Raw genomic sequence first — 27,482 nt, 5'->3', positions numbered from 1 at the left:
AGGTCAAGAAGCAACAGTTAGAACTGGACATGGAACAACAGACTGGTTCCAAATAGGAACAGGAGTATGTCAAGGCTGTATATTGTCACCCTGCTTATTTAACTTATACGCAGAGTACATTATAAGAAACGCTGGCTGGAAGAAGCACAAGCTGGAATCAAGATTGCTGGGAGAAATATCAATAACCTCGGATATGCAGATGACACCACCCTTATGGCAGAAAGTGAAGAGGAACTAAAAAGCCTCTTGATGAAAGTGAAAGAGGAGAGTGAAAATGTTGGCTTAAAGCTCAACATGCAGAAAACTAAGATCATGGCATCTGGTCTCATCACTTCATGGCAAACAGATGGGGAAACAGTGGAAACAGTGTCAGACTTTATTTTTGGGGGCTCCAAAATCACTGCAGATGGTGATTGTAGCCATGAAATCAAAAGACGCTTACTCCTTGGAAGGAAAGTTATGACCAACCTAGATAGCATATTGAAAAGCAGAGACATTACGTTGTCAACAAAAGTCCGTCTAGTCAAGGCTATGGTTTTTCCTGTGGTCATGTATGGATGTGAGAGTTGGACTGTGAAGAAAGCTGAGCACCGAAGAATTGATGCTTTTGAACTGTGGTGTTGGAGAAGACTCTTGAGAGTCCCTTGGACTGCAAGGAGATCCAACCAGTCCATTCTAAAGGAGATCAGTCCTGGGTGTTCATTGGAAGGACTGATGCTAAAGCTGAAACTCCAGTGCTTTGGCCACCTCATGCAAAGAGTTGACTCATTGGAAAAGACTCTGATGCTGGGAGGGATTGGGGGCAGAAGGAGAAGGGGATGACAGAGGATGAGATGGCTGGATGGCATCACCGACTCGATGGACATGGGTTTGGGTGAACTCTGGGAGTTGGTGATGGACAGGGAAGCCTGGCATGCTGCGATTTATGGGGTCACAAAGAGTCGGACACAACTGAGCGACTGAACTGAACTGAACTAAAACCTAAACAGTTTATTAAAGAGCAAAGATCTCACTTTGCTGACTAAAGTCCATATAGTCAAAGTTATGGTCTTTACAGTGGCCATGTACAGATGCAAGTGTTGGGCCATGAAGAAGGCTGAGCACTGAAGAATTGATGCTTTTGAACTGTGGTGTTGAAGACTCTTGAGAGTCCCTTGGACAGCAAGGAGGTCAAATCAGTCAGTCATAAAGGAAATCAACATTGAAAATTCAACGCAAGTACTGATGCTGAAGCTGAAGGTCCAGTACTTTGGTCATCTGATAGGAAGAGCTGACTCGGTGGAAAAGACCCTGATGCTCGGAAAGACTGAAGGCAAAAGGAGAAGAGCATGGCGGAGGATGAGATGGTTGGATAGCATCACCTCTTCAATGGACATGAACTTGGGCAAACTCTGGGAGATAGTGAAGGACAAGGAGGCCTGGAATGCTGTAGTCCATGAAGTTGCAAAGAGTCAGACAAGACTTAGTGACTGAACAACAGATGTCCTGAGGCAGCAGGGAGTACAGTGCCTTTAAAGAGTGTTTTAGAAAAACAGAACAAAGGCCTGTATGGCTGGAGCCCAGAGAGCGAGGGACAGTGGGGCAGGATGGGGTGGAGAGTGGCCAGTTGCCAAATCACTCAGGGCCTGGTAGGTCATGGCAGGGGGCTTGGAGTTCATGGTGAAGGCACAGGGAGCTTTTAAAGGGTTCTCAATAGAGTTGTGAATTCAGATTTGCTTTTTAGAAAGATCACCCCGGCTGCTGTGTGGAGAACAGATTGAAAGGGGCAGTGGTTGCTGGGGTCCAGGAGAGATGTGAGAGGGCTTGAAATGGGATGGTAGAGCCAGGGAGGTAAGAGGAATAGGGTTCAGGACAGAGTTTTGAAAGTAAAGTCAATAGGATTGGATGTGGGCTGCAAGGGTGAAGAATCAACACAGACTCTGCACACCTGGATAGAGACTGGTGCTTTTACCGAAATGCTCAAGAATGAGGGAGGAGCAGGTTTAGAGGAGAATCAAGAGTTTGGTTTTGCCGAGTTTGAGGTGCCTGCAAATGTCCAAGTAGTGGGATAGAGTCAGTTTATCTTTGTATCCCCAGAGTCAGCACAAATAAGTGTTAGTTGCTCAGTTATGTCTGATTCTTTGTGACCCCATGGACTCTAGCCCGTCAGGCTCTTCCATCCCTCAGATTTTCTAGGCAAGAATACTGGAGTGGGTTGCCATTTCCTTCTCCAAGCACAAAATAGGTCCTATTTAAAATATCTTTAAATAAAAGAATGCACTGGAATTCCCTGGTAGTCCAGTGGATAGGACTCCAAGCTTCCACTTGCTAAGGGCCAGGGGTTGAATCCCTGGCTGGGGAACTGAGACCCCACAAGCTGCTCGGCCAAAAAACAACAGCAAGGAATGTACGTGGGTTGAATTTGAGTCAAGTCTTGAGGAATGGAGGGGATTTGGCTTTGAGATGAAGATATTTTGGTGCCTGAGATAAAGATGGTACAAAACAAACAAACAAAAAACAAGCCAAGTAGAAGAGCTGGTGGAAGCAAGGGAGAAAGGTGTGAATGTGATGTAGAGGGGGCCCACAGGGCGCCTCCTGTTGTGCCTCTCCATGGCTTCTGTGCCTTTGCTGAAATGCTGAGCCATCCTCTGCTGGGTGGGAAGGTGAATCAGAGCCAGAAAGAAACTTTCTGTTTCTGTTAAATGTAGAGATCCAAGGTGTATTTATGGGTATGTGTGTGTCTGCCTCAGGGCACTTTTATATTTGCGTTTTTATATTTTGTAGGCTAGGAGGCACTGGTCTTTCCAACTGACTTTGTCTGCAAGACTGAATTGAGCCTGAATTCTCTTTCTCTATACCTAGACTGACCTGGCTGCAGAAGCTCCCCGCAGTGATCCAAGCTGAATAGGTCAGGCTGTGTCAATGTGTTTCTGTTGCTTATAGATCGTGGCTTCTTTCCTGGGCAACTAGTTATCAGGCCCTTTGACCAAAGCTCCTGAGAAAGATGTTTACATTCAGCAGCTTAGTCCATAGGCAGAGATTGGAATGCTACTGACTCAGAGGTGAAAGTCAAAGGCATCATTAACATACAAACGAAGTCCTTCCTGGTCCTTTACTCATTCAGTTCATCATTCACTCTTCTTTTTTACAAATATCCTCAGGCTCAGTGTCTGTTGCAGGCTACTTAACTTCAAGCTGAGCTAGTTCAAATCATAAAAGGTGATGCTGTTAAAGTGCTACACTGAATATGCCAGCAAATTTGAAAAACTCAGCAGTGGCCACAGGACTGGAAAAGGTCAATTTTCATTCCAATCCCAAAGAAGGGCAGTGACAAAGAATGTTCAGACTACCACACAATGTCCTCATCTCACATGCTAGCAAGGTAATGCTCAAAATTCCTCAAGCTAGGCTTCAACTGTACATGAACCGAGAACTTCCAGATGTACAAGCTGGGTTTAGAAAAGACAGAGGAAGCAGATCAAGCTGCCAACATCTGCTGGATCATAGAAAAAGCATGGGAATTCCAGAAAAGCATCTACTTCTGCTTCATTGACTATGCTAAAGCCTTTGACTGTGTGGATCACAACAAACTGTAGAAAATTCTTAAAGAGATAGGAATACCGGACCACTTTACCTGCCTCCTGAGAAATCTGTATACAGGTCAAGAAGCAACAGTTAGAACCAGACATGAAACAATGGACTGGTTCCAAACGGGGAAAGGAGTACGTCAAGGCTGTATATTGTCACCCTGCTTATTTACATCATGTGTAATGCAGGGCTGGATGAAGCACAAGCTGGAATCAAGATTGCCAGAAGAAATATCAATAGCCTCAGATAAGCAGATGACACCACCCTCATGACAGGAAGCAAGAGGAACTAAACAGCCTCTTGATGAAAGTGAAAGGGGAGAGTGAAAAAGCTAGCTTAAAATTCAGTATCAAAAAAATGAAGATCATGGCATCTCGTCCCATCACTTCATGGCAAATAAATGGGGAAACAATGGAAACAGTGAGAGACTTTATTTTCGTGGGCTCCAAAATGACTGCTGACAGTGACTGAAGCCATGAAATGAAAAGATGCTCCTTGGAAGAAAAACTATGACAAACCTAGACAGTGTATTAAAAAGCAGAGACATCACTTTCCCAACAAAGGTCCATCTAGTCAAAGCTATGGTTTTTCCAGTAGTCATGTACAGATATGAGAGTTGAACTATAAAGAAAGCTGAGCACCAAAGAATTGATGTTTTTGAACTGTAGTGCTGGAGAAGACTCTTGAGAGTCCCGTGGACTGCAAGGAGATCAAACCAGTCAATCCTAAAGGAAATCAATCCTGAATATTCACTGGAAGGACTGATGCTGAAGCTGAAGCCCCAATACTTTGGCCACTTGATGTGAAGAGCCGATTCACTGGTAACGAGCCTGATCCTGAGAAACACTGAAGGCAGGAGGAGATGGTTGGATGGCATCACCGACTCGATGGACATGAGTTTGAGAAAGCTCTGGGAGATAGTGGAGGACAGGGAAGCCTGGCATGCTGCAGTATATTCGGTTACAAAGAGTCAGACATGACTGACTGAACAGCAACTTCCCTGCCTTCCAGTTTCCTCAGCTATAACATGGGGATGGTGAGACTTCCCCAATCCTTAAAGCTTCACCTTCCAATGCAAGGTGTGTAGGTTCCACCTGTGGTCAGGGTGCTAAGATCTCAAGTGCCTCAGGACCAAAAAACTAGAAGGTAAACAACAGAAACAATATTGTAACAAATCCAATAGACTTTAAAAAGAGTCCACATAAAAGGCAGTGGGGGAAGGACGGGGTGGGATGAACTGGGAGAGAAGCACTGAAACATACACATTATCTTATGTAAAATAGATGGAAGTGGGAATTTGCTGTATGACACCGGCTTAAGAATCTGCCTGCAATGCAGGAGGCCCAGGTTCAATCCCTGAGTCAGGAAGACCTTGGAGAAGGGAACGGTTACCCAGTCAGCATTCTTGCCTGGAGAATTCCACAGACAGAGGAGCCTGGCAGGCACAGTCCATGGGGTCACAAAGAGTCAGATGTGACTGAGTGACTAACACTTTCACAGGGAGCTCAAACCTTGTGATCTCTGACAACCTAGAGGGGTGGGTTGGCGTGGGAGGGAGGCTCAAGAGGGAGGGGACATATGTATACCTATGGCTGATTCATGTTAGTATATGGCAGAAACCAACACAATATTTTTGTAAAGCAATTATCCTCCAATTAAAAATAAATTAACATTTTTTAAATGGTCCGCACAAAGAAGTCTAGAAAAATAAAAATAAATAAAATGGGGATGGTAATAATGACTTCTTCAAAAATTCATTCTGAGGATAAAATCCCACGCTTCCTTAGTGATCCAGTGACAAAGAATCCACCTGCCAATGCAGGTGTCAGAAGATCGCACATGCGGCAGAGCTAAACCCGTGTGCTGTGTCTGCATGCTGTGTGCTCAGTCATGTCTGAGTCTGAGTGACCCCATGGAGTGCCAGGCTCCTCTCTCCATGGGATTTTCCGGGCAAGAATACTGGAGTGGGTTGCCATTTCCTACTCCAGGGAATCTTCCTGACTCAGGGATCGAATGTGAGTCTCTCTGATCCCCTGCTTTGGCAGGTGGGTTCTTTACCACTGTACCACCTGGGAAGCCTGTAGGCCACAGCTACTGAGCTCGTACTGTAGCGCCTGAGAGCCACAACTACTGAAGCCCCTGCATCCTGCAGCCTGTGCCCTGCAACAAGAGAAGCCACCACCATGAAAATCCCGTGCACCGCGACGAAGAGTAACCACTGCTTGCCACAACTAGAGAAGGCCTGTGTGCAGCAACGAAGACCCAGTGCAACCAAAAATTTTTTTAGAAAACGAAAACTTCAGAAATATCATTTGACTCAATATAATATTTAGTGAGCACACGCAAAGAGCCAGGGCTGTCCTAAGTGCTGAGGATCTTGGTGAACAAAACAGATCCCTGCCCCCACAGTGGCAGGTATTCTAATGGGGAGAGTTGAGCAACAGAAAAATAAATAAAGCATGTAGTGGTGGTCCCAGAAGGCTTCAGTGAGGAGGTGATATGTCAGCAAGGCCCTAAAGGGGGTGAGGGAACAAGCCATTCGGGTTTGATGGGATAGGGAAGTGGAACAGTGAAGGAGGGAGGGGACGACACAGGGTTGAGGGTGGGGGGAGCCTGCAGGCCATTATGAGGACTTGGCTTCCCTCCAGAATTAGATGAGAAGTCATTTGATGGTTTTAAGAGGAGTAACTTAATCTGGCATCTAGTACTAAAGAATCACTCTGCCTGCTGTGTTGAGCAGACTGCAAGGGGCCTGGGAGAAGCAAGAATTATGCTGATCAGGCTACAGATGATGGTGGCTTGGATCAGGTGGTCACAATGGAGGTGGAGGAAAGTGCTGGGTTATGGATAAATTTTGGAGGCAGAACAGAACTAAATAAATGTTAGTGTCAATGCACCACAAGCACAATTCATACAAGAAAAAATTGATAAATGAGACTTCATCAAAATTAATAACTCGTGTGCTTCAAAAGACACTATTAAAATGAAGACAGGGAAAACTCCCTGGCAGTCCAGTAGTGAAGACTCCACACTCTCACTGCTGAGGGCACAGGTTCCAATCCCTGTTTGGGGAACTAAGATCCCACATGCTCTGCAGCACAGCCAAAATATGGAAGGGAGAAAAAAAGTCGCAGAGTGAAACAAAATACGTTTAAAGCCTATATCTGATAAAGGACTTGTATCTAAAATATATAAAGAACTCTTACAACTCAGTATTAAGACAAACAACCCAGTTTAAAAATGAGCAAAATATTTGAAGAGACATTTCACCAAAGAAGATATGTTAATGGTCAATAAGCAAATAAAAATATACTCAACATTATTTGTCATCAAGGAAATACAAATTAAAATCTCAATGAGGGAATTCCCTGGTGGTCCAGTGGTCAGGACTCAGCACTTCCACTGCCAGGGGTCCAGATTCAATCCCTAGTCAGGGAACTAAGATCCCGCAAGCAGAGCTGCATGCCCTAGAAGTAAATTTTAATAATAAAATAAAACCCCAGTGAGATACTACTTTATATCCACTGCTGCCGCTGCTGGTGCTAAGTCGCTTCAGTCATGTCCAACTTTGTGCGACCCCATAGACGGCAGCCCACCAGGCTCCCCCATCCCTTGGATTCTCCAGGCAAGAACACTGGAGTGGATTGCCATTTCCTTCTCCAATGCATGAAAGTGAAAAGTGAAAGTGAAGTCACTTAATCGTGTCTGACTCTTAGTGACCCCATGGACTGCAGCCCACCAGGCTCCTCCATCCATGGGATTTTCCAGGCAAAAGTACTGGAGTGGGGTGCCCTTGCCTTCTCCGTTATATCCACTAGAGTGGCTATAATAAAAAAAACAGTAACAAACACTGGCAAGGATGTGGAGAGATGTGAAGAGAGTAATGAGAATGTGAAATGGTACAGTTGCTTTGGAAAACAGTGTGTGAATTTCTTAAAAAGATAACCATAAATTTACCATCAGTTCAGTTCAGTCGCTCAGTCGTGTCTGACTCTTTGCGACCCCATGAATCGCAGCACGCCAGGCCTCCCTGTCCATCACCAACTCCCGGAGTTCACTCAGACTCATGTTCATCGAATCAATGATGCCATCCAGCCATCTCATCCTCTGTCGTCCCCTTCTCCTCCTGCCCCCAATCCCTCCCAGCATCAGAGTCTTTTCCAGTGAGTCAACTCTTCACATGAGGTGGCCAAAGTATTGGAGTTTCAGCTTCAGCATCATTCCCTCCAAAGAAATCCCAGGGCTAATCTCCTTCAGAATGGACTGGTTGGATCTCCTTGCAGTCCAAGGGACTCTCAAGAGTCTTCTCCAACACCACAGTTCAAAAGCATCAATTCTTCATCGCTCAGCCTTCTTCACAGTCCAACTCTCACATCCATACATGACCACAGGAAAAACCATAGCCTTGACTAGATGGACTTTTGTTGGCAAAGTAATGTCTCTGCTTTTGAATATGCTATCTAGGTTGGTCATAACTTTCCTTCCAAGGAGTAAGTGTCTTTTAATCTCATGGCTGCAGTCACCATTGCAGTGATTTTGGAGCCCCCAAAAATAAATTCTGACACTGTTTCCCCATCTATTTGCCATGAAGTAATGGGACTGGATGCCATGATCTTCGTTTTCTGAATGTTGAGCTTTAAGCCAACTTTTTTCACTCTCCACTTTCACTTTCCTCAAGAGGCTTTTTAGTTCCTCTTCACTTTCTGCCATAAGGGTGGTGTCATCTGCATATCTGAGGTTACTGATATTTCTCCAGGCAATCTTGATTCCAGCTTGTGCTTCTTCCAATCCAGCGTTTCTCATGATGTACTCTGCATAGAAGTTAAATAAGCAGGGTGACAATATACAGCCTTGACATACTCCTGTTCCTATTTGGAACCAGTCTGTTGTTGCATGTCCAGTTCTAACTGTTGCTTCCTGACCTGCATACAGATTTCTCAAGAGGCAGGTCAGGTGGTCTGGTATTCTTATATCTTTCAGAATTTTCCACAGTTTATTGTGATCCACACAGTCAAAGGCTTTGGCATAGTCAATAAAGCAGAAATAGATGTTTTTCTGGAACTGTCTTGCTTTTTCTATGATCCAGTAGATGTTGGCAATTTGATCTCTGGTTCCTCTGCCTTTTCTAAAACCAGCTTAAACATCTGGAAGTTCACAGTTCACGTATTGCTGAAGCCTAGCTTGGAGAATTTTGAGCATTACTTTACTAGCATGTGAGATGAGTGCAATTGTGCAGTAGTTTGAGCATTCTTTGGCACTGCCTTTCTTTGGGATTGGAATGAAAACTGACCTTTTCCAGTCCTGTGGCCACTGCTGAGTTTCCCAAATTTGCTGGCATATTGAGTGCAGCACTTTCACAGCATCATCTTTCAGGATTTGAAAGAGCTCAACTGGAATTCCATCACCTCCACTAGCTTTGTTCGTAGTGATGCTTTCTAAGGCCCCCTTGACTTCACATTCCAGAATATCTGGCTCTAGGTGAGTGATCACACCATCGTGATTATCTGAGTCGTGAAGATCTTTTTTGTATAGTTCTTCTGTGTATTCTTGCCACCTCTTCTTAATATCTTCTGCTTCTGTTAGGTCCATACCATTTCTGTCCTTTATCGAGCCCATCTTTGCATGAAATGTTCCCTTGGTATCTCTAATTTTCTTGAAGAGATCTCTAGTCTTTCCCATTCTGTTGTTTTCCTCTATTTCTTTGCACTGACTGTTGAGGAAGGCTTTCTTATCTCTCCTTGCTATTCTTTGGAACTCTGCATTCAGATGTTTATATCTTTCCTTTTCTCCTTTGCTTTTCACTTCTCTTCTTTTCACAGCTATTTGTAAGGCCTCCCCAGACAGCCATTTTGCTTTTTTGCATTTCTTTTCCATGGGGATGGTCTTGATCCCTGTCTCCTGTACAATGTCACGAACCTCATTCCATAGTTCATCAGGCACTCTATCTATCAGATCTAGGCCCTTAAATCTATTTCTCACTTCCACTGTATAATCATAAGGGATTTGATTTAGGTCATACCTGAATGGTCTAGTGGTTTTCCCTACTTTCTTCAATTTAAGTCTGAATTTGGCAGTAAGGAATTCATGATCTGAGCCACAGTCAGCTCCTGGTCTTGTTTTTGTTGACTGTATAGAGCTTCTCCATCTTCAGCTGCAAAGAATATAATCAATCTGATTTCGGTGTTGACCATCTGGTGATGTCCATGTGTAGAGTCTTCTCTTGTTTTGGAAGAGGGTGTTTGCTATGACCAGTGCATTTTCTTGGCAAAACTATTAGTCTTTGCCCTGCTTCATTCCGTATTCCAAGGCCAAATTTGCCTGTTACTCCAGGTGTTTCTTGACTTCCTACTTTTGTATTCTAGTCCTCTATAATGAAAAGGACATCTTTTTTGGGTGTTAGTTCTAAAAGGTCTTGTAGGTCTTCATAGAACCATTCAACTTCAGCTTTTTCAGCATTACTGGTTGGGGCATAGACTTGGATTACTGTGATATTGAATGGTTTGCCTTGGAAACGAACAGAGATCATTCTGTCGTTTTTGAGATTGCATCCAAATACTGCATTTTGGACTCTTTTGTTGACCATGATGGCTACTCCATTTCTTCTGAGGGATTCCTGCCTGCAGTAGTAGATATAATGGTCATCTGAATTAAAGTCACCCATTCCAGTCCATTTTAGTTTGCTGATTCCTAGAATGTCTACATTCACTCTTGCCATCTCTTGTTTGACCACTTCCAATTTGCCTTGATTCATGGACCTGACATTCCAGGTTCCTATGCAATATTGCTCTTTACAGCATCAGACCTTGCTTCTGTCACCAGTCACATCCGCAACTGGGTATTGTTTTTGCTTTGGCTCCATCCCTTCATTCTTTCTGGAGTTATTTCTCCACTGATATCCAGTAGCATATTGGGTCCTTACTGTCCTGGGGAGTTCCCCTTTCAGTATCCTATCATTTTGCCTTTTCATACTGTTCATGGGGTTCTCAAGGCAAGAATACTGAAGTGGTTTGCCATTCCCTTCTCCAGTGGACCACAGTCTGTCAGATCTCTCCACCATGACCCACCCGTCTTGGGTTGCCCCACAGGCATGGCTTAGTTTCTTTGAGTTAGACAAGGTTGTGGTCCTAATGTGATTAGATTGACTAGTTTTCTGTGAGTATGGTTTCAGTGTGTCTGTCCTCTGATGCCCTCTTGCAACACCTACCATCTTACTTGGGTGTTGGGTATCTCTTCATGGCTGTTCCATAAGACACAGAAATCCCACTCCTAGTTATCTATCTCTAGTTCCAAATCGGAAAAGGAGTACATCAAGGCTGTATATCATCACCCTGCTTATTTAACTTATATGCGGAGTACATCATGAGAAATGCTGGACTGGATGAAGTACAAGCTGGAATAAATTTACCATAAGACATAGAAATCCCACTCCTAATCATCTATCTCTGGCTCCAAATCGGGAAACAAGTATGTCAAGCCTATATATTGTCACCCTGCTTATTTAACTTATATGCAGAGTGCATCATGAGAAATTCTGGGCTGAATGAAGCACAAGCTGGAACCAAGATTGCCAGGACAAATACCAATAACCTCAGATATGCAGATGACACCACCCTCATGGCAGAAAGTGAAGAGGAACTAAAGAGCCTCTTAATGAAAGTGAAAGAGGGAGAGTGAAAAAGTTGGCTTAAAACTCAACATACAAAAAAAAACAAACAAACTCAACATACAGAAAACTAAGATCATGGCATCTGGTCCCATCACTTCATGGCAAATATATGAGGAAACAATGGAAACAGTGAGAGACTTTATTTTGGGGGGCTCCAAAATCACTGTAGATGGTGACTGCAGTTATGAAATTAAAAGACACTTGCTCCTTGGAAGAAAAGCTATGACCAACCTAGATAGCATATTAAAAAAGCAGAGACATTACTTTGCCATCAAATGTCCATGTAGTCAAAGCTATGGTTTTCCCAGTAGTCATGCATGGATGTGAGAGTTGGACTATAAAGAAAGCTGAGCACCGAAGAATCAATGCTTTTGAACTGTGATGTTGGAGAAGACTCTTCAGAGTCTCTTAGACAGCAAGGAGATCCAACCAGTCAATCCTAAAGGAAATCAATCCTGAATATTCATTGGAAAGACTGATGTTGAAGCTGAAACTCCAATACTTTGGCCATCTGATGTGAATAACTGACTCATTTGAAAAGACCCTGATGCTGGGAAAGATTGAAGGCAGGAGGAGAAGGGGATGACAGAGGATGAGATGGTTGGATGGCATCACTGACTCAATGGACATGAGTTTGAGTAAATTCCGGGAGTTGGTGATGGATAGGGAGGCCTGGCGTGCTGCAGTCTATGGGGTGGCAAAGAGTCGGACATGACTGAGCGACTAAACTGAACTGAATTATCTATCCAAGTGAAAACATCCATTCGCATGAAAACTCATACATAAATGTCGACAGAATCCCTATTCATAGTTGCCAAAAAGTGGGAAACAACCCAAATGTTGATCAATACTACCAAAGGATACTATTCAATACTAAAAAGAAATGAAATACTGATATATGCTACGGCATGGATGACTCTCAAAAAATTAATGCTAAAAGTCAGACACAAAAGACCATTCACTGTATGGTTCTATTTGCTTGAAATGTCCAGAAAAAGCAGTCCTATATAGATAGGAAGTAGAGTTGCCTCGGGTTGGGAGTGGGGATTGAGAGTGATTATAACTGGACATGAGGGATCTTATTGAGGTGGCAGATTTTACTGAGGTGATGGAAATATTCTGCAACTGGATTGGTTGATTGTTATGCAGTTACCATCAGCCACTACAAGTATGAGTTAGTGCAGTCAAGAAAGCAGATGTTTTTCTGGAATTCCTTTGTTTTTTCTATGATCCAATTCTGAGCATTACCTTGCTAGTATGTCAAATGAGTACAATTGTATGGTAGTTTGAGCATTCTTTGGCATTGCCTTTCTTTGGGATTGGAATGAAAACTGACCTTTTCCAGTCCTGTGGCCACTGCTGAGTTTTCCAAATTTGCTGGCATATTGAGTGCAACACTTTCACAGCATCATCTTTTAGAATCTGAAACAGCCCAGCTGGAATTCTATCACCTCCACTTGCTTTGTTCATAGTAATGCTTCCTAAGGCCCACTTGACTTTGCACTCCAGGATGTCTGGCTCTAGGTGAGTGATCACACCATCATGGTTATCTGGGTCATTAAGACCCTTTTTGTATAGTTCATCTCTGTATTCTTGCCACCTCTTCTTAATCTCTCCTGCTTCTGTTAGGTCCTTACAATTTCTGTCTTTTATTGTGCCCATTTTGGGGTGAAATATTCCCTTAGTATCTCCATTTTCTTGAAGAGATCTCTAGTCTTTTGATTCTATTGTTTCCCTCTATTTCTTTGCATTGATCACTTAAGAAGGCTTTCTTTTCTCCCCTTTGCTAGATTGTAAACACCACAAAAGCAGCTAAAGGTTTGTCCCCCTCATTACTGGTAGGTGGAAAGATTCTGAGAGACTTTTTGCTGGATCTGATAGGAGTAACAGGTGCTGCTGATACTATCTCTTTCCTCCATATCCTTATGAATAGGGGCAGGTTGTCTGGAGCTTCAGCAATCTCTTTATGGCTATGAAGTGCACACATGAAGGTCAAAGCCAAGTTGTGAAGTATGATGGAGAAAGATGAAAGGAGACTGTGTTTTTGGTGACTCTGTGGAACATTGAGCCAATGCCAATAAATGCCCCTCTTCCCTTCAAACTTTTTATTACATTTGGGAAAAATAATTTTGTTTAAGTTACTGTTGCTAGGGTTTTGTGTTTCTGGCAACAGAACACATTCCTAAATGATACCACCAATAAGACCCAAGTGATCCTCTCAAGATTTTTGTCTCATGGAAGACGATGGGCATGTAAACAAATCTAGGCACTTGTAAAGCACTTGCTTTGTGAACTCTGTGTGGGTGAAGTGATGGACCACATCAAGGAATCCCTAGTTGCAAACTGGTTTCTGGCCTTTTTTTGAGGGGGGCGGGGAAGTGATTGGATGGATGGCTGCCTCACTGAGATAGGAGTCCTAGGAGGTGGAGCTCATTTCTGGAGTGAATAGATTAGTTCTTTATTGGGCATATGGGTTTTATATACCATGGCACCCCACTCCAGTACTCTTGCCTGGAAAATCCCATGGACGGAGGAGCCTGGTGGGCTGCAGTCCATGGGGTCACAACTGAGCGACTTCACTTTCACTTTTCACTTTCATGCATTGGAGAAGGAAATGGAAACCCACTCCAGTGTTCTTGCCTGGAGAATCCCAGGGACGGGGGAGCCTGGTGGGCTGCTGTCTCTGGGGTCGCAAAGAGTTGGACACTACTGAAGTGACTTAGCAGCAGATACCCAGGTGGTGGAGGGGGTGGTGTCCGGAAATAGGAGGATATATGGATCTGAACTCGGGGAGACTTAATTGGAATACAGAATGGGTGTATCAATGTGCACTCAGTGTGCACATATGAGTGAAGCCTGAGAGTGAAAGCGCATCGAGCTCTTGTTTCAGGCTTTATGCTAAGTGCTTTGTATCATCACCACCACCATCATCTTCCACCATCACAGCTAACATTTACTGAGCACTTAATACCTTCCAGCTTGACTTCTAAGTGCTCTGCCTGCAATATCTCATCCAGTTCTCACAACTTAGAAAGGGAAGTGCTATTCCAATTTTAGCTATAACTAAGGATTAGAGAAATTAAGTAACTTGCTGTAGGTCATAATGCTAGAGCTGTAAAACACCTATGTGGGTTTGTAGAATGAGAAAAGAAAGAAAGAAAAGAAAGTGAAGTCGCTTAGCCGTGTCCGACTCTTTGCGACTCCATGGACTGTAGCCTACCACACTCCTCTGTTCATGGGATTTTCCAGGCAAGAGTACTGGAGTGGGTTGCCATTTCCTTCTCCAGAGGATCTTCCCAACCCAGGAATTAAACCTGGGTCTCCCGCATTGTAGGTAGATGCTTTACCGTCGGAGCCACCAGGGAAGTCCTCTGGTGTAGAATGAGAGAAGAGGACAAAGGTCAGAGAGCCATGAAGACTTCAACATTTTTTTTCTTTTAAAAATAATTTGCTTTTTAAAATTAATTTTGTAATTTAATTTTAAAAATTAACGTATCGTATACATGGAATGTTATGCATAACTTATAAGTGTATATAGCTCAAAGCAATGTGAACACACCACTGTAATAACCACCTTGCAGATGGAGAAAACAGAATATTACTAACACCACAGAAGCATTCCTTATGCTAACCGCCATCATTCCCTGTTCCCACCCAAAGTTAAACCCAACTTGGTCTTCTTTCACTATAGATTAGTTTGCTTCAGACGTGAACATTTAAGGGGTGAGAAAGGAAAGATGAGTGTAAAAGGGTGACTAAGATAAACTGGTCAGAGATACAGGAAGATGAAAGAGAAAGGGATTGCAGTTCCACCTCTCATGCACACAGACCAACTGGAAAGCTAGTGATACAAAGTAACAGCAATCCTGGAAAATCCTTTTTGGCCTCAGTGGGAAATGTTACAAGATTAAATTCCTGGAGTAGTTGGTAGTAAAGTGGTGCTAGTAACTGTATCCATGCCCAGGGCAGCCAGTCAGTGAAGCAAGCACCTCATGTTTGGGGGCAACACTGAGGAGAGTGGTGGGTGATTTTCCTTGTTATGTATACTCCAAGTTGGATTCTTCAGACTTTTAGCAATTTTCTGAGCTAACCAATGTAATCTGTTACCTAACACAGTAGGTCAAGAGAGAAAACCTTTATAACTGTTGTGAAAGGCTATTGGTTGCCTACTCAAAAGTCATTCCCTTGTCTTTTTTTTGAGAAATAACTCTGCTTTTTTAGGGAGAGGGTGGGGTTGGGGGGAGGACATAACCAGTCCCAGGGTGTGTGTGTGTGTGTGTGTGTGTGTGTGTGTGTTAGTTGCTTAGTCGTGTCCAACTCTTTGCAACCTCATAGACCTCCTCCGTCCATAGGATCCTCCAGGCAAGAACACTGGAGTGGGTTGCCATTTCCTTCTCCAAAAGGAACTATAGAAAGAAAGAAAGTGAAGTTGCTCAGTCACGTCTGACTCTTTGTGACCCGGTGGACCACAGCCCACCAGGCTCCCCCATCCATGGAATTTTCCAGGCAAGAGTACTGGAGTGGGTTGCCATCTCCTTCTCCACAGCCTCAGGGTATAAATTACAATTGCTCTACGTCCATTCCATTCTACCTAATACTTTGCCAGCATATATTAACTCTCATCTTTACAACAATTCTGCAAGGCAGATATTACCTTTTCCTTTTTAGTGATGCGAAAACCCAACCTCAGAGGAGCGAGTAGTTTGAACACAGATCTGACTGCACAGCTCTTTTCAGTGCACCACAGACCTACTTATCTGGGGGCACTTTTGTACATCTTAATAACTCAGGTTGAGAGTATTCTACTTTTCTATTTGACCTATCAGACTGTCCTAGCTGCTTCCTTCCCCATCACCCCTGACAATGTGGGGCTCCTTAGGGCGACTCACGACCCCTCAGGGACAGTTCCTAATGACTTCCAGGAATCCTCCTCACCCTCCACAAGTGTGTCTAATGACTTCCAGCATCTTCTCCCTCCTCCCCAAGAGCTACTCCTAATGACCCCCAAATCTCTGCTTACTGAAGAACAGCTTTTTAATGACCCTTAGGACATTTGCCCTCAAAACTTGTCCTAATGACCCTCAGATCTCCTGTCCCCTTAGGAACTGCTCCTTTCAAGAAATGTCCCGGTTTGCCGGCAAGTGAGGGGGTTCCCAAGACCCTTGATTAGCGTTTTAAAAACCGAGACAGCGCTGCCCAAACTGGGACAGGTTGGTCACCGAATCGGGAATTCTTTGACCTCAGAAGCTACCCCTAAGGGTCCGGAGCGCACTTTTACTTTAGGTAAGGGTTCTACTCACCCCGCAAAAGACTGTACCCACCCTTTAGAAACATCCTACAACGGCCTCATTACCGCCTTTACTCTGGCCAACGATCCCACTTCTAGGCACTCAACTGTCTTAAGTCCAGACTAGCTACGGACAGCCCGCCTTCGATTGGCCGGCTCTGCGACTCATCCGATGTGCTCAGTGGCCGCAGTCCCGGGTGGTACTACTTTTCCTCCTGGCAACAGCCCGAGTCGGCGCTCATAGGCTGAGCAAACTGATACGCCTGGACTTTGGGGATGCTTCACAGCGCTTTCATTGGCGGGTTGAAGCTTATGGCGGCCCCCGGATTGGTTGACTTTGTGGAGCGCTGTGCGGCTGCGCAGAGGCCGACTTTAGAGGAGGCGGAGTCTCGTCCTTCGCCGGCTGGAAAAGCAGGGTGATCGGCTAGTGGCGACAGCAGAAGTCGAGCCTTAGCCCTTTTTGGGGCAGTGGGCTTTAAGTAAGAACTACCAGGTTTTTGAATCCTTTAGATTTGTTGCTTCTGTAGCCTTGACCGTGATCGCCGGTGGGGGAGGGGCGAAAAGCGGCCTTCTGCGGTGAGTGATAGGCATAGCTTTCGACCAATGGAAGCAGGCGCTTCTAAAATGAGCCCTGAGACTGGCCCTTTCCAATCTCTTTTGGCAAATGGGCGTCGGGAAGGGTGGGCGGGTCTACTGGGCCTTATTTTCTCTTCCTGCGGCCCGGCCTCACTCGCCTAGGCGGCGGGGCCGGGAGGGCCTGGACGTTTACACGGTGAGCTTCGGAGACCTCGGGAGCGCGGGGGCTACCTTGGGAGCGATCCCTGCGGGATCCGATGCGAGGGGAGGGAGCGGGAGTTTGAGATAGTTAGTAATAGCTGCCTTTACTGAGTTGATAAGTACCAGGCCTAGTGCTTAGCATTTCGCTTGCATCATCTGAGTTAATCACAGCAACCCTGCGGGGTAAGGAGGTTGGGATCCCCATTTTACAGGAGGAGTAACTGAGACTTGGGCAATTTACACAGACAAGGTCACACAGCTGATAAATGGCAGACACTAGATCTGTATTCAGAGTTGTTTTAATTCTGGGGCAGTGCTCTTTTAAACCACAAGGCTTTGTTGCTGAGTGGGGGAAGGAAGGTGTCAAGGAACAGGAGCTTTCCCGAGGGAATAGATTGAGGGAAGGGGATCCTAGAGTAGAAGAAAGGGAATGAGCAGATGATGTAAGAGCAAGGAAATCGGTTGTTCAACAGTTACTGAGTGTGTACTCTTGTGTCGTGCATTGTTCTAGGTTCTGGGTATACAAAGATGAATAAGGCCAGAGGCAAATGAAGCCTCTTGTGGGGCTTTGGAGGCTTTGGGATGGGGCCTAACACTGTGTTCACATGATTTATATTTGCAAAAGTAAGATACTTTGTATTCTTTTCTTAGGAAAGGGGTCTTCAAGATTGCATAAAACTTGAGGTTCCTTTACACTTGGATCTGCCCTTGCAAAGGGCTTAGATTAAGTGGAGATTATGATGTAGGCAGCACAGAGAAATGGAGCACTGGGAATGCATTGCAGGACTTTGGGTAAATTTCCTGGTATGTAAAACAGGGATTACAGTATACCTACCGTGCACAGTTTGTCAAGGTGCATAAAAGCACCAGGAAATGGAAGCTGGAGAGATGCAGGTACTGGGACTTGTCTTCTCTACTACCTTAGACAGTTCTGCTCCATGCTGTCTTCCTAGTTTTTCACTAGATTGTTGGTATGTTGGAGGAGTTTTCCCCCTTCTGATCTCTCCAGCTCTCAAGGGGAACTCTTGGAGCTGAACTGCCATGATTTTGGGTCTGAGATTTGGGGGAATTGAGTGAAGAAAAGGACATAAGTTTTTTGCTTCTAAACTGTTTTTAGCTGGTATGCTCGGTTCTTATTCAGTTGAAATAGTCTATTGTGTTACCAGGCAGTGGGGATGCACCCACTTAGCCAAAGGCCTCATCTAAAAACAAAGTAGTATTTATTTCACCTCCAGTCAGTTATGAAGTTTGCCCTGTACTGCCAATTTATTGCCTGTTTTAATTTTGTTCTTTGAGTTCTGGGTACAGTGCAATTGGACTAGTCTCTACCTTGATTTCATGTAACTGTGCTGAAACTGCATTTCGGTGTAGCTATGAGAACAATTTCATTTAAGGGTTTTAAAAATCGTAGCTCTGACTACTAATATCAGGATGCTTTTTAGCCCTTTAACTTTGTAATCTTGTAGCTAAGTAACTTTTCTTAAGAATCTAGAATCCTGTTTGAAATCTGTGCCTTAGAAGGAAGCCCGTAGATAGATTTTTATTTTAAAAAAAATCAGGTTGTAGTATATTAAGTTGAATACTTAGAATTAATTAGCCAAGTATGAACAAGGGAGCAGCTGTAAAGATGGGCGGGGCAGCTGCTTTGTCAGATGGGACCAACAACCAAATAATTAGTTTCCCTTTTTAGTTGAGACAATGTCTCCATTAAATGAGGTTTGAATACCTGCAATTTTGATACATCAGAATCATTTAGGCAGAACCTTTTCTATCCTTTTATCTTACTCATTTAAATAACCTGCCCCAGGCAGATTCCAGGTGTGAGGTCTTCTTGGTGCTGCAGACTTTCTTCCTCTTTCACTGTTTTCAGCACTGACATTCCCAGCATTCAGTCTTAATTACATCTTGTATAATTTTATGCTCTTAATGTATGTCTTCAGGTTTCTGCCTGACCAAAGTGACCTCAAAAAGGAGGGAAGATGGCTTCTGAATCTGAAACCTTGAATCCCAGTGCTCGGATCATGACCTTCTACCCGACTATGGAGGAGTTCCGAAACTTCAGTCGTTACATTGCTTATATTGAATCCCAAGGAGCTCATCGGGCTGGGCTGGCTAAGGTGAGGGGTGGAGGCCTTTGGGACTGAGGGCGGCAGTAAGATTTTTCCTAAATGAAGCCTTGAAGAACAGTTTTACTGAAAGGCAGGTGGGGTGGTAGTTGAATATATGCTGTCCTATTTACAAGTTAATTCCTTTCGTTAACATCTGAAACATCTCTTTTTTTAGGTTAGAGGAGAGCTGTTGAGAATCTTTAAAAGGGAGGGAAAGAGCCAGTGTCCCAGGGCCAGCTGCTGCGGTGCTTCCATCTCTTGGTGGAGAGGGTGTTTTTATCAAATCAACTTCTCTCTTTCTCGATTTCCCTCTCTTTCTCGGTTTCCCTCTCATTCCGCACTCTCATAGTAATTTGGCTTCCCATATGAACTTTCTGTTAGATTGAGAGAAAATCAACTCTTCAACCTCCTCTCTTGGTGCCCAGATAATATTCTGAGGCTGAAAATGAATGAATATTCCTTACTTTAGGTCATTGCGTCTAGGCAGCTAGTTGGTAGCAGAACTGGATCAGGGCTAGCTTGACAGTGTGACTTTTGCCGTGTTTGAGTGAGCATGGTTAAATCCACGTGACTTTCTAGTAAAATCAGCTGTTGGCCTGCACACTTCGTGGACTCTGATCATGCTTGCGAGGTTTCTGATCTCTTTGTTCCTTGTGTTCCCTACAGGTTGTTCCTCCAAAGGAGTGGAAGCCACGAGCCTCCTATGATGATATCGATGACCTGGTTATTCCTGCCCCCATCCAGCAGCTGGTGACGGGGCAGTCTGGCCTCTTTACTCAGTACAACATACAGAAGAAGGCCATGACTGTGCGAGAGTTCCGCAAGATAGCCAACAGTGATAAGTGAGTGAAGCACGTTCCTTTTAGCATCGGGACCTTATATTTCGTGGGCAGAGTGGTCTTCAAGACTGCTGCCATCCTACTGAAGTCCCCTTTGCTCAGCTGGTTTTCTCTGTCTCCTTTGCTGTTCTTTGCATGGAAACATTTCTCAGTACACAGTCACAGTCTAAACTCGTCTATGTTTTTACATAGAGTAATCCCATTGCTTTTCCTTCAAAAGTAGGACTTAATCATTTGCAGGGTTGCAAAGGGGAAACTTCTAGTTGGTTCACAGGCGCTTTGGCCAGATGTATCGATAACACCCACTTATCAAAAAGTGGCCTCGGTAGAGTAAGTTAATCTCTTCCTTCTGGGTCCTTCTGTCTTTAATCATGTCAAACTCCTCACTACCTATCTCATTTTTTCTATGACATTAACCAAAGGTGAGTAAACTAACAAGCTGTTTGCTGTTTTCTGTCACTCCATGGTCATTGGTACATTCTTGTCTCTGTTGGAAGTGTCCTTGTTTAGGTCCGCTGTTTTCCATTGTTTTTCTGTGCTGTTTTTAATAATTTCGCTCTCATTTGACCTCAGATACAGAGAATGAATTGTGCATTCCCCTTGTTGGACTGACTAGTCATTCTTATCCTCTTGCTTGAATCTTCTCCTTTCCCTTGTGTCTCTTCATTTTGAGGCTCCATAAGGGATTCGTCCCTCCCCCTCTCCTCACTTTTTCTCCTGAGTCCTTTTTGGTCCACACACGGCTGAATTGGCTTCAGCCGGTCAGATGTTTTGTGCCTCCGGCTCCGGCTTGGCCGTGGAGAAGCCCCGGGGAGAGCCTCAGCTCGCCAGGCTTCACACTTAGAGCGCTTTGTAATCTCACATCAGGTCTCACTCTTGCTCCATCTGTGCTCTGCCTCTTTTCCTTGGACTTATCACAGTTCTGAATGTGGGCTCCCAGTTTTCTTGGCAGCCTAACTCTTAAAAGCATCTCCTTTGCTGGCCAACCTGCTGTCTAATTAGAGAATCTGTGTAAAAGCCTGTTGAAGCAGTGTGCTGTGCTCCACAGATATGAGCCTGTGTCGTCGTTCATGTCTGCTTCCTAGCTCTGCACTGGGCCAGGCACACTTGCTTTGTTTCTCCTGGGGTTGGTCTCATTCAGTCCCCGCCTGCCCCCTCGGTCTTCTAGTCTCCTCTCATTAACATATAGTAGGCCTTGCCTTTCAGGATATCTGTTCTTAAATCAGTCAGTCTTGTGTCTTTTCTCTTCATCTGAAATACAACCAGTTCTTACCCTTGATTTCTGTCTGCATGATCAGCCAGTTTTAAGAAAATCCAGTAGGTAACAACCTAAATTTATAAAGCAGATCAGTTGGAAGTAGCTATTTGTATTTAAAGGGAACTTCAGAGTTCTAAACTTCATTATTCATTAGGTTGACATCAAAATGTAAGGCAGCATTTAAAGTAAGATTGTTTTTTTACCCCCCCCAGTTAACCTCATTATCTCCACACAATTTCAGTTTGGTCTTCCATTCCTTATCATATATATTTTTTTGCCAAGTTATACTGTGTATTTTCAAATACTAGGTTTACACGTTACTCTTTAAATTGTGTAATACTTTTTAAGTGGTTTGAATTTTTAAAAAGTTTATCTTGGAATAAGTTCTCAGTATGTGATTTTATTGAGCTAAAGAATATAGATATTTTTAACAGTATTATGTGGAGATACATATGGATAGGGTGTGTGTGTGTGTTTGAGCATATGTATGTACTTGTATTTCGCTCAATGGAACATTTGATAATGCAAAAACCTGTTTTTATGTTTTTAGGACTATTTTATATTTTTATTAAACTATTTTGTTTTCAGGCATGCTTATTTGTTGGATGTTAGCCACACTGCATAGGATGGTGGGAATGCAGCAGAGACAATTCAAGTGAGCCCTCTTGGAGACACTTCCTTAGAGTGCAGGGAAGTGACTGCTGTTCCAGGGCCTCACCTCTCCATGTGTGGGCGGGTTTTTGGTTGTCTGTGGATACACAGGGATTTGCAGTTGTTGGTTCTCACAAGTTTGTAAGCCTGTTTTCCCCCTGGGTGGCCAGGCCACTTGTGAGTGGAGCAGGGAGTAGTTTTAGTAGGGTCTTTTAAAAGAGTGGAGGATAGCATTCTGAAGGAAGATGGGTTTACATCTCGGTGTATGTTACCTTCCTTGGGCCTGGTACCCACAGAAGGGAGGTTGAGGGAGTTAGTGGAACCTTGAAGGCCAAGGTTATGTCTTGTTCATTTGAAATGTCTTGCTATCCCTGGAACAGGGGATTGTGTCTAGTGCTATCCATAATGCCTGATGAATTTAGTCTCTTATGAGTGGCTAACCCTTTTTTTTTTTCCCACTTTTGAAAGGTACTGTACCCCACGCTATAGTGAATTTGAAGAGCTTGAACGGAAATACTGGAAAAATCTCACGTTCAATCCCCCAATCTATGGTGCAGATGTGAATGGCACTCTCTATGAAAAGGTGAAAGTCACTGGAATCTCTATGCAGCGTTTTTGCAGTTTTGTGATTTGATACCATTTTCATCTGCCCAGCATGCAATAGACACCTAAAAGCTGTTTGTCTGTTTTGTTTTTTTTCCTTTTTTTTTTAACCATTTTCTTTATTTGGCTGCATAGGTCTTAGTCGCGTCTCACAAGGTCTTCATTCTTGGTGGTGGCACGCAGATCTTTAGTTGCAGCGTGTGGGGTCTAGTTCCCTGACTGGGGATTGAACCTGGGTCCCGGCATTGGGAGAAATGATTCTTAACCACTGGATTGCCAGAGACGTTCCCCTAAAAGCTGTTTTGCTGAATGGGTGTTTGCACAAAAGAGTGGTCCACCGCCAGCTGACGGGCTGTGCTCGCTTAATCGGGGGTAGTTTTGCATGTGACTGAATTTTATTTCTCCCAGTCTACATGTGAATTGGATGATATGGTGTTCTTTGCAAGGGCCATTAGAATAGTCTGTGGGTGGTAGCTCTGATGAGTTCTAGAGAGGGTGGGATCACAGTAAATGAAATGTTGGGGAGGGCGATGTGGTTTCTGTGAAAAAAAGATCACTGACTAATATAATGAAAGGGGTATATATTTAAGAAAAGAAACATTTAGATTTTGAGAATCTTCCAACAAGAGTCTATAGAAAAAGCTGTTTTTTAACGAATTGCATTGGCTTAGGATATAGTGGTTTTGGACAGCCTTACATGTGGTGCAAAAAAGGGCTATTTGGGACCGTTTTAGGATGATTTGAAAAATCTGTAGAGTGTTTCAGGGATTATCACTCAGATTATTGTTTTTGTAAATTATTTGAAGGAAGGCGTTTAAAAAGTGCATTCCAATTTTGCTGTTGATGATCACTTTTTTGGGTGGTGGGAAGTGAAGCTTGTAGGCATAAATCCAGAACGTCTTTACAGGAGGTGGGCTTCTCGATGACCTTTTTAATTCAGGGTAACACTGGAGACTTTTTACTGAAGACACTGCCCAGTGGAAATAAGGGCTAGGCAAGTCACAAATTAGTAAATTTCCATGCTTTGTATTTGTTGTGATTTGAGAGGTCTTTCCTCTTTTGACCTAAGTCTATTTGGGTTCTGTGCCAACTGTTCATCTTGGGTTTAGAACAGGTGGCTATCACCTCGCTTTCTCCTCTTTCACTTACTAGTGTTCAGTGTTGCTTTGCTCTTTGGGGGCATAATGGCATCAATTCCAGTGGCAGCTCTGAACAGCAAGTGAGAGGTGCTGTGGTCTTTATGTCCACACAGTCTCAACAGTGTGCCAAATCTTTGTTAAAAGTGACAGCTCACCTGTGACCTGCTCTGCAATTGGTGGGTTCAGAGCCTCAGTTTTTATTCAATCTAACATCCTCTGCAGCATGTAGATGAGTGGAATATTGGCCGGCTGAGAACCATCCTGGACTTGGTGGAAAAGGAGAGTGGGATCACCATCGAGGGTGTGAACACCCCGTACCTGTACTTCGGCATGTGGAAGACATCCTTTGCCTGGCACACCGAAGACATGGACTTGTACAGCATCAATTACCTGCACTTCGGAGAGCCCAAGTCCTGGTAAAGTCGGCCTGCAGTTGGCACCGGGGCTGGTCAGCTCTGTGTGCACATGGACCACCTTGGGATGGAGATAAAATACAAATACTGGTTTGGCAGGCTTGGGGTGGGACTGGCGTGTTACGTTTTCTTCCGACTTTGAAGCAGCGAGGTGCTGTTAGAGCGCTGGGGCTCTCCCTGCCCTTGGCTCTCCCTGCCCTTGGAGCAGCAGGTTTTAGAGGGCAGGGCACCTAGTCCCATCGTGTGGATACAGAAGGTGGCTGAGTGACCGAGAGCCGCGGGGGCTCTCCCAAGCTCTCCCACTGCTGTCTGATTTCTTTTTCTGAACAGGCCTGAGGCATTTCTTAGAGGCAGATTTCCAAGACTGGAGTCGCTCCTTCAGATGATAGAAAGCTTTCTTTTCCTCATGGAAAAAATATTTGGTGAGAAGCAGTGTGTGCCTAACCCACGAGGGGGCGCGTGGTCACTCGGCATCCACTCCCTGCTGTTCATTGCAGCCGCAGTGTGGCTGGGGAGGCAGATTCGCCCTCTCGTCTGCCTGCTCCCACCCATCCATCTCAGCACGTCAGCGAAGGTGGTGCCTTCAACAGAGCATAGGACCGATAAGGCGCTCACCCTCACACAGATAGGAGACTGATCAAGAGAGAGAAAGTGGGAGAAAAGCTGTGATGGGGAACAGTGGGTGCAGTAGGTCCACACAGGAAGGCACATGAGTGCTAGGCCTAGAGAAGCCTCCCCTGGAAGAGGTGATGGCCGAGCTGAGGCCTCGCATGTGAGGATGTGGCTGGGTGGGGTGGTGGGTTAGGAGGGATAGGAAAGCGTGTCTGGGTGTTTGTAGCAACATGTGCAAAGACTTGGGAGTGAACGCAGTGTGTTGAGTACCTAGAGGAAGCAAGTCCTTTGTGCTCTGGGTGCCGATTATGAGGATGGAGGCGCGAGGAGGCCGGAGGGGACACCGACCAGGTCTTGGGGAGTCATGGAAGCTGTGTCTGTCTCCATTCCTTTTCCAGCCTCTTCAGCCACATCCTGTCCCAGGGGTTTTCTTCTGTTCTGTCAGATGCCTTTCCAGTTTCCAGTCTTGGGGTGGGGAACCCTTTTGAGCCAGTGATTACCCCCTGACTACTGACCCAGTTCCTTAGAAGCTAGACTTCTATCTAGAGTCAGTAACTTTTGTGTCTTCCCCATGTTTACTCTGAAGTTCCTGAAACTAGACTTTGTTACTGCATACACTCTTTAGGTCACCTGAAGTGGTTCCTCCAGAGACGTCTGTGCAGGGTTGCCTGATGGATCCCAGAGCCCTTTAGGTGATAGTTTCCTCATCTGTTTTGTTTCATAACAAAACTATTTGGGATGGGAAGGTTTTGTTGTTGTGGAGTCATCTTTAGAACGCACTATAAAGGTAAACTAGACTTACTGTGAGTTCCTGAATATGAAGTTTTTAACAGTTTTGCAAAAGTTTTAAATAGTCTTCTATGTGTTTTTTAGTTTTTCCTTTTGTTTCTTAATGAAGGGCAATCCTATGGTGTCTGGATACCCACAGTGTTGGAGGCGTGAGTGGCTACTGGATAATCAGTGCACTGTTGAGGAGACGAAGGGAAATGGGCTCTTCAGCAGATGGGGGCCAGGTCTCTGGTACCTAATCCATCGTCACCTTGTTGCCCATTTTTCTCTCTATCCCATCCCAGTTAAGCCTTTCAGGCTCTGCCAGGAGCACTTTAATGCCATCCTCCTTCTCTCTCTCTTTTTTTTTCCTTTGTTTAAGTTTTATTGCATGAATAACATTATAAAGGAGAGCAACGTTGAGTGTGTGCCATAAATCCTGGTTCATGGTAACTATCAAATAAACGTCTTATTAATGAATATAAAAGATAAAAATCGCTTGCCCTTCAGTGTGGGTTCCCACTCCAGTGCCCAGACAGTCTAATACGTCATTTCTCCAGATCCCTTTCTAGTTCTTGTGGTCGGGAAGTTGAAAAGTCTGATATTTCGAGCTGTTCTGAGAGTGGGCACGAGCCCTTGGGCCCCTTCGCGGGCCAGCCCTCTGCTCAGTGGCCGCTGCTTCTGTGTACTTACAGGTACTCCGTCCCGCCCGAGCACGGAAAGCGGCTGGAGCGCCTGGCCAAAGGTATGGTGTTCGCTCCGTGGGCCGGGTCAGACCTGCCAGGGAGCTGCGCTCATGGCTCTCGGATGTCCACTGTCAGTGGTCCTTTCTTAGGCCCACACTTGGGGGGTGAGCCAGACTGCCAGTTTGGGTACGTCTCAGAGCAGCTGAAATCACGGCCTTTCCCCACTTTGTCCTGGGAAGGGGCTTAGTAAGCGTTAGACTGTCTTTGCCTCACTTTCATCATGCATGGGTTTGTTTGACCAGGGATAGTGTACTGGTCACCTTGGATCTGGTTCTTTTGCCAGAACCCCAGTTGGTCAAGTCAAAGTTGCATCTCATGCTTTGGTTCTTGTAAGTGGACTCTAGTAGATTTGTACTTCTGGAGAGACTATTTCACAAGCGCTTGTCATTTGTACTTAGATGTGTTACTTACAAAAGATTGAGGGTCCTGGTGAATGGAGAAAGGCTCTAAGTAGTTTTAAAACTCTATGAGAACAGAGGCTGCCAGGGTAATCCCCCAAGCAGGATTTGATGACCACTACACCGGGGACAGTCCAGAGCCTCATCATAGAGCGCTAGGACTGGCCTGGAGCTAGAATAATCTGTGGCGATCACCTTGGTGATTCATCCTCCTTACATTTAGACGAGATGCGCTGTGTGAAGTGACTCCAGGGTTACATAGCCAGTGTGGAGCCATGTATTAACTGTACCCGTTTTCAATTAAACAGGCTTTTTCCCAGGCAGTGCTCAAAGCTGTGAGGCTTTTCTCCGCCATAAGATGACCTTGATTTCTCCTTTAATGCTGAAGAAATACGGAATTCCCTTTGACAAGGTGAGCGGATTGCGCACACAGCGGTCCTTGGCTTACATGGAAACCACTCTTTCTGGCGTGTTTCACAGGGAGCTTTATTCTAGTTGCTCCTCTGTACCAGGTGTGGGCCAAGACTAATCTGTGTCACCTTTTGATTTCAGTGCATTAAAGGTAGGTTCCCGCCTTCCTGCTGCCAGAGGAGGGTCCAGCCCCCTTGAACAGCGTTAATCCAGAGGAGTCATTAATTACAGTCATGGTG

The 27,482-nt window shown here is 44.7% G+C and overlaps 1 protein-coding gene across 10 annotated transcripts in view; it reads left to right on the top strand.

The window, feature by feature from the left end:
* The first annotated feature begins 16,868 nt into the window (after nucleotides 1-16,868).
* Nucleotides 16,869-27,482, top strand: part of KDM4A (lysine demethylase 4A) — a 74,408-nt gene continuing 63,794 nt past the window's right edge. For 2 of the 10 annotated variants that reach the window (XM_061412174.1, XM_061412175.1), the window contains exons 1-7: nucleotides 16,869-17,096; nucleotides 19,238-19,414; nucleotides 20,072-20,247; nucleotides 22,622-22,736; nucleotides 24,118-24,311; nucleotides 26,384-26,433; nucleotides 27,141-27,244. In XM_061412174.1, the coding sequence (XP_061268158.1) occupies nucleotides 19,277-19,414; nucleotides 20,072-20,247; nucleotides 22,622-22,736; nucleotides 24,118-24,311; nucleotides 26,384-26,433; nucleotides 27,141-27,244 (777 nt within the window). In that variant the 5' untranslated portion in view covers nucleotides 16,869-17,096; nucleotides 19,238-19,276. Of the gene's footprint in view, nucleotides 17,097-17,193; nucleotides 17,293-19,237; nucleotides 19,415-20,071; nucleotides 20,248-22,621; nucleotides 22,737-24,117; nucleotides 24,312-24,638; nucleotides 24,731-25,545; nucleotides 26,434-27,140; nucleotides 27,245-27,482 lie in introns of those variants that run through there. The other 8 variants (XR_009735476.1, XR_009735475.1, XR_009735477.1 and 5 more) reach the window with 8 other exon arrangements.

This window comes from Bos javanicus, chromosome 3 (assembly GCF_032452875.1).
Source record: "Bos javanicus breed banteng chromosome 3, ARS-OSU_banteng_1.0, whole genome shotgun sequence".
NCBI lineage: Eukaryota > Metazoa > Chordata > Mammalia > Artiodactyla > Bovidae > Bos > Bos javanicus.
Note: the sequence above shows the minus strand (reverse complement) of the source record. Positions and strands in the feature narration are given on the sequence as shown.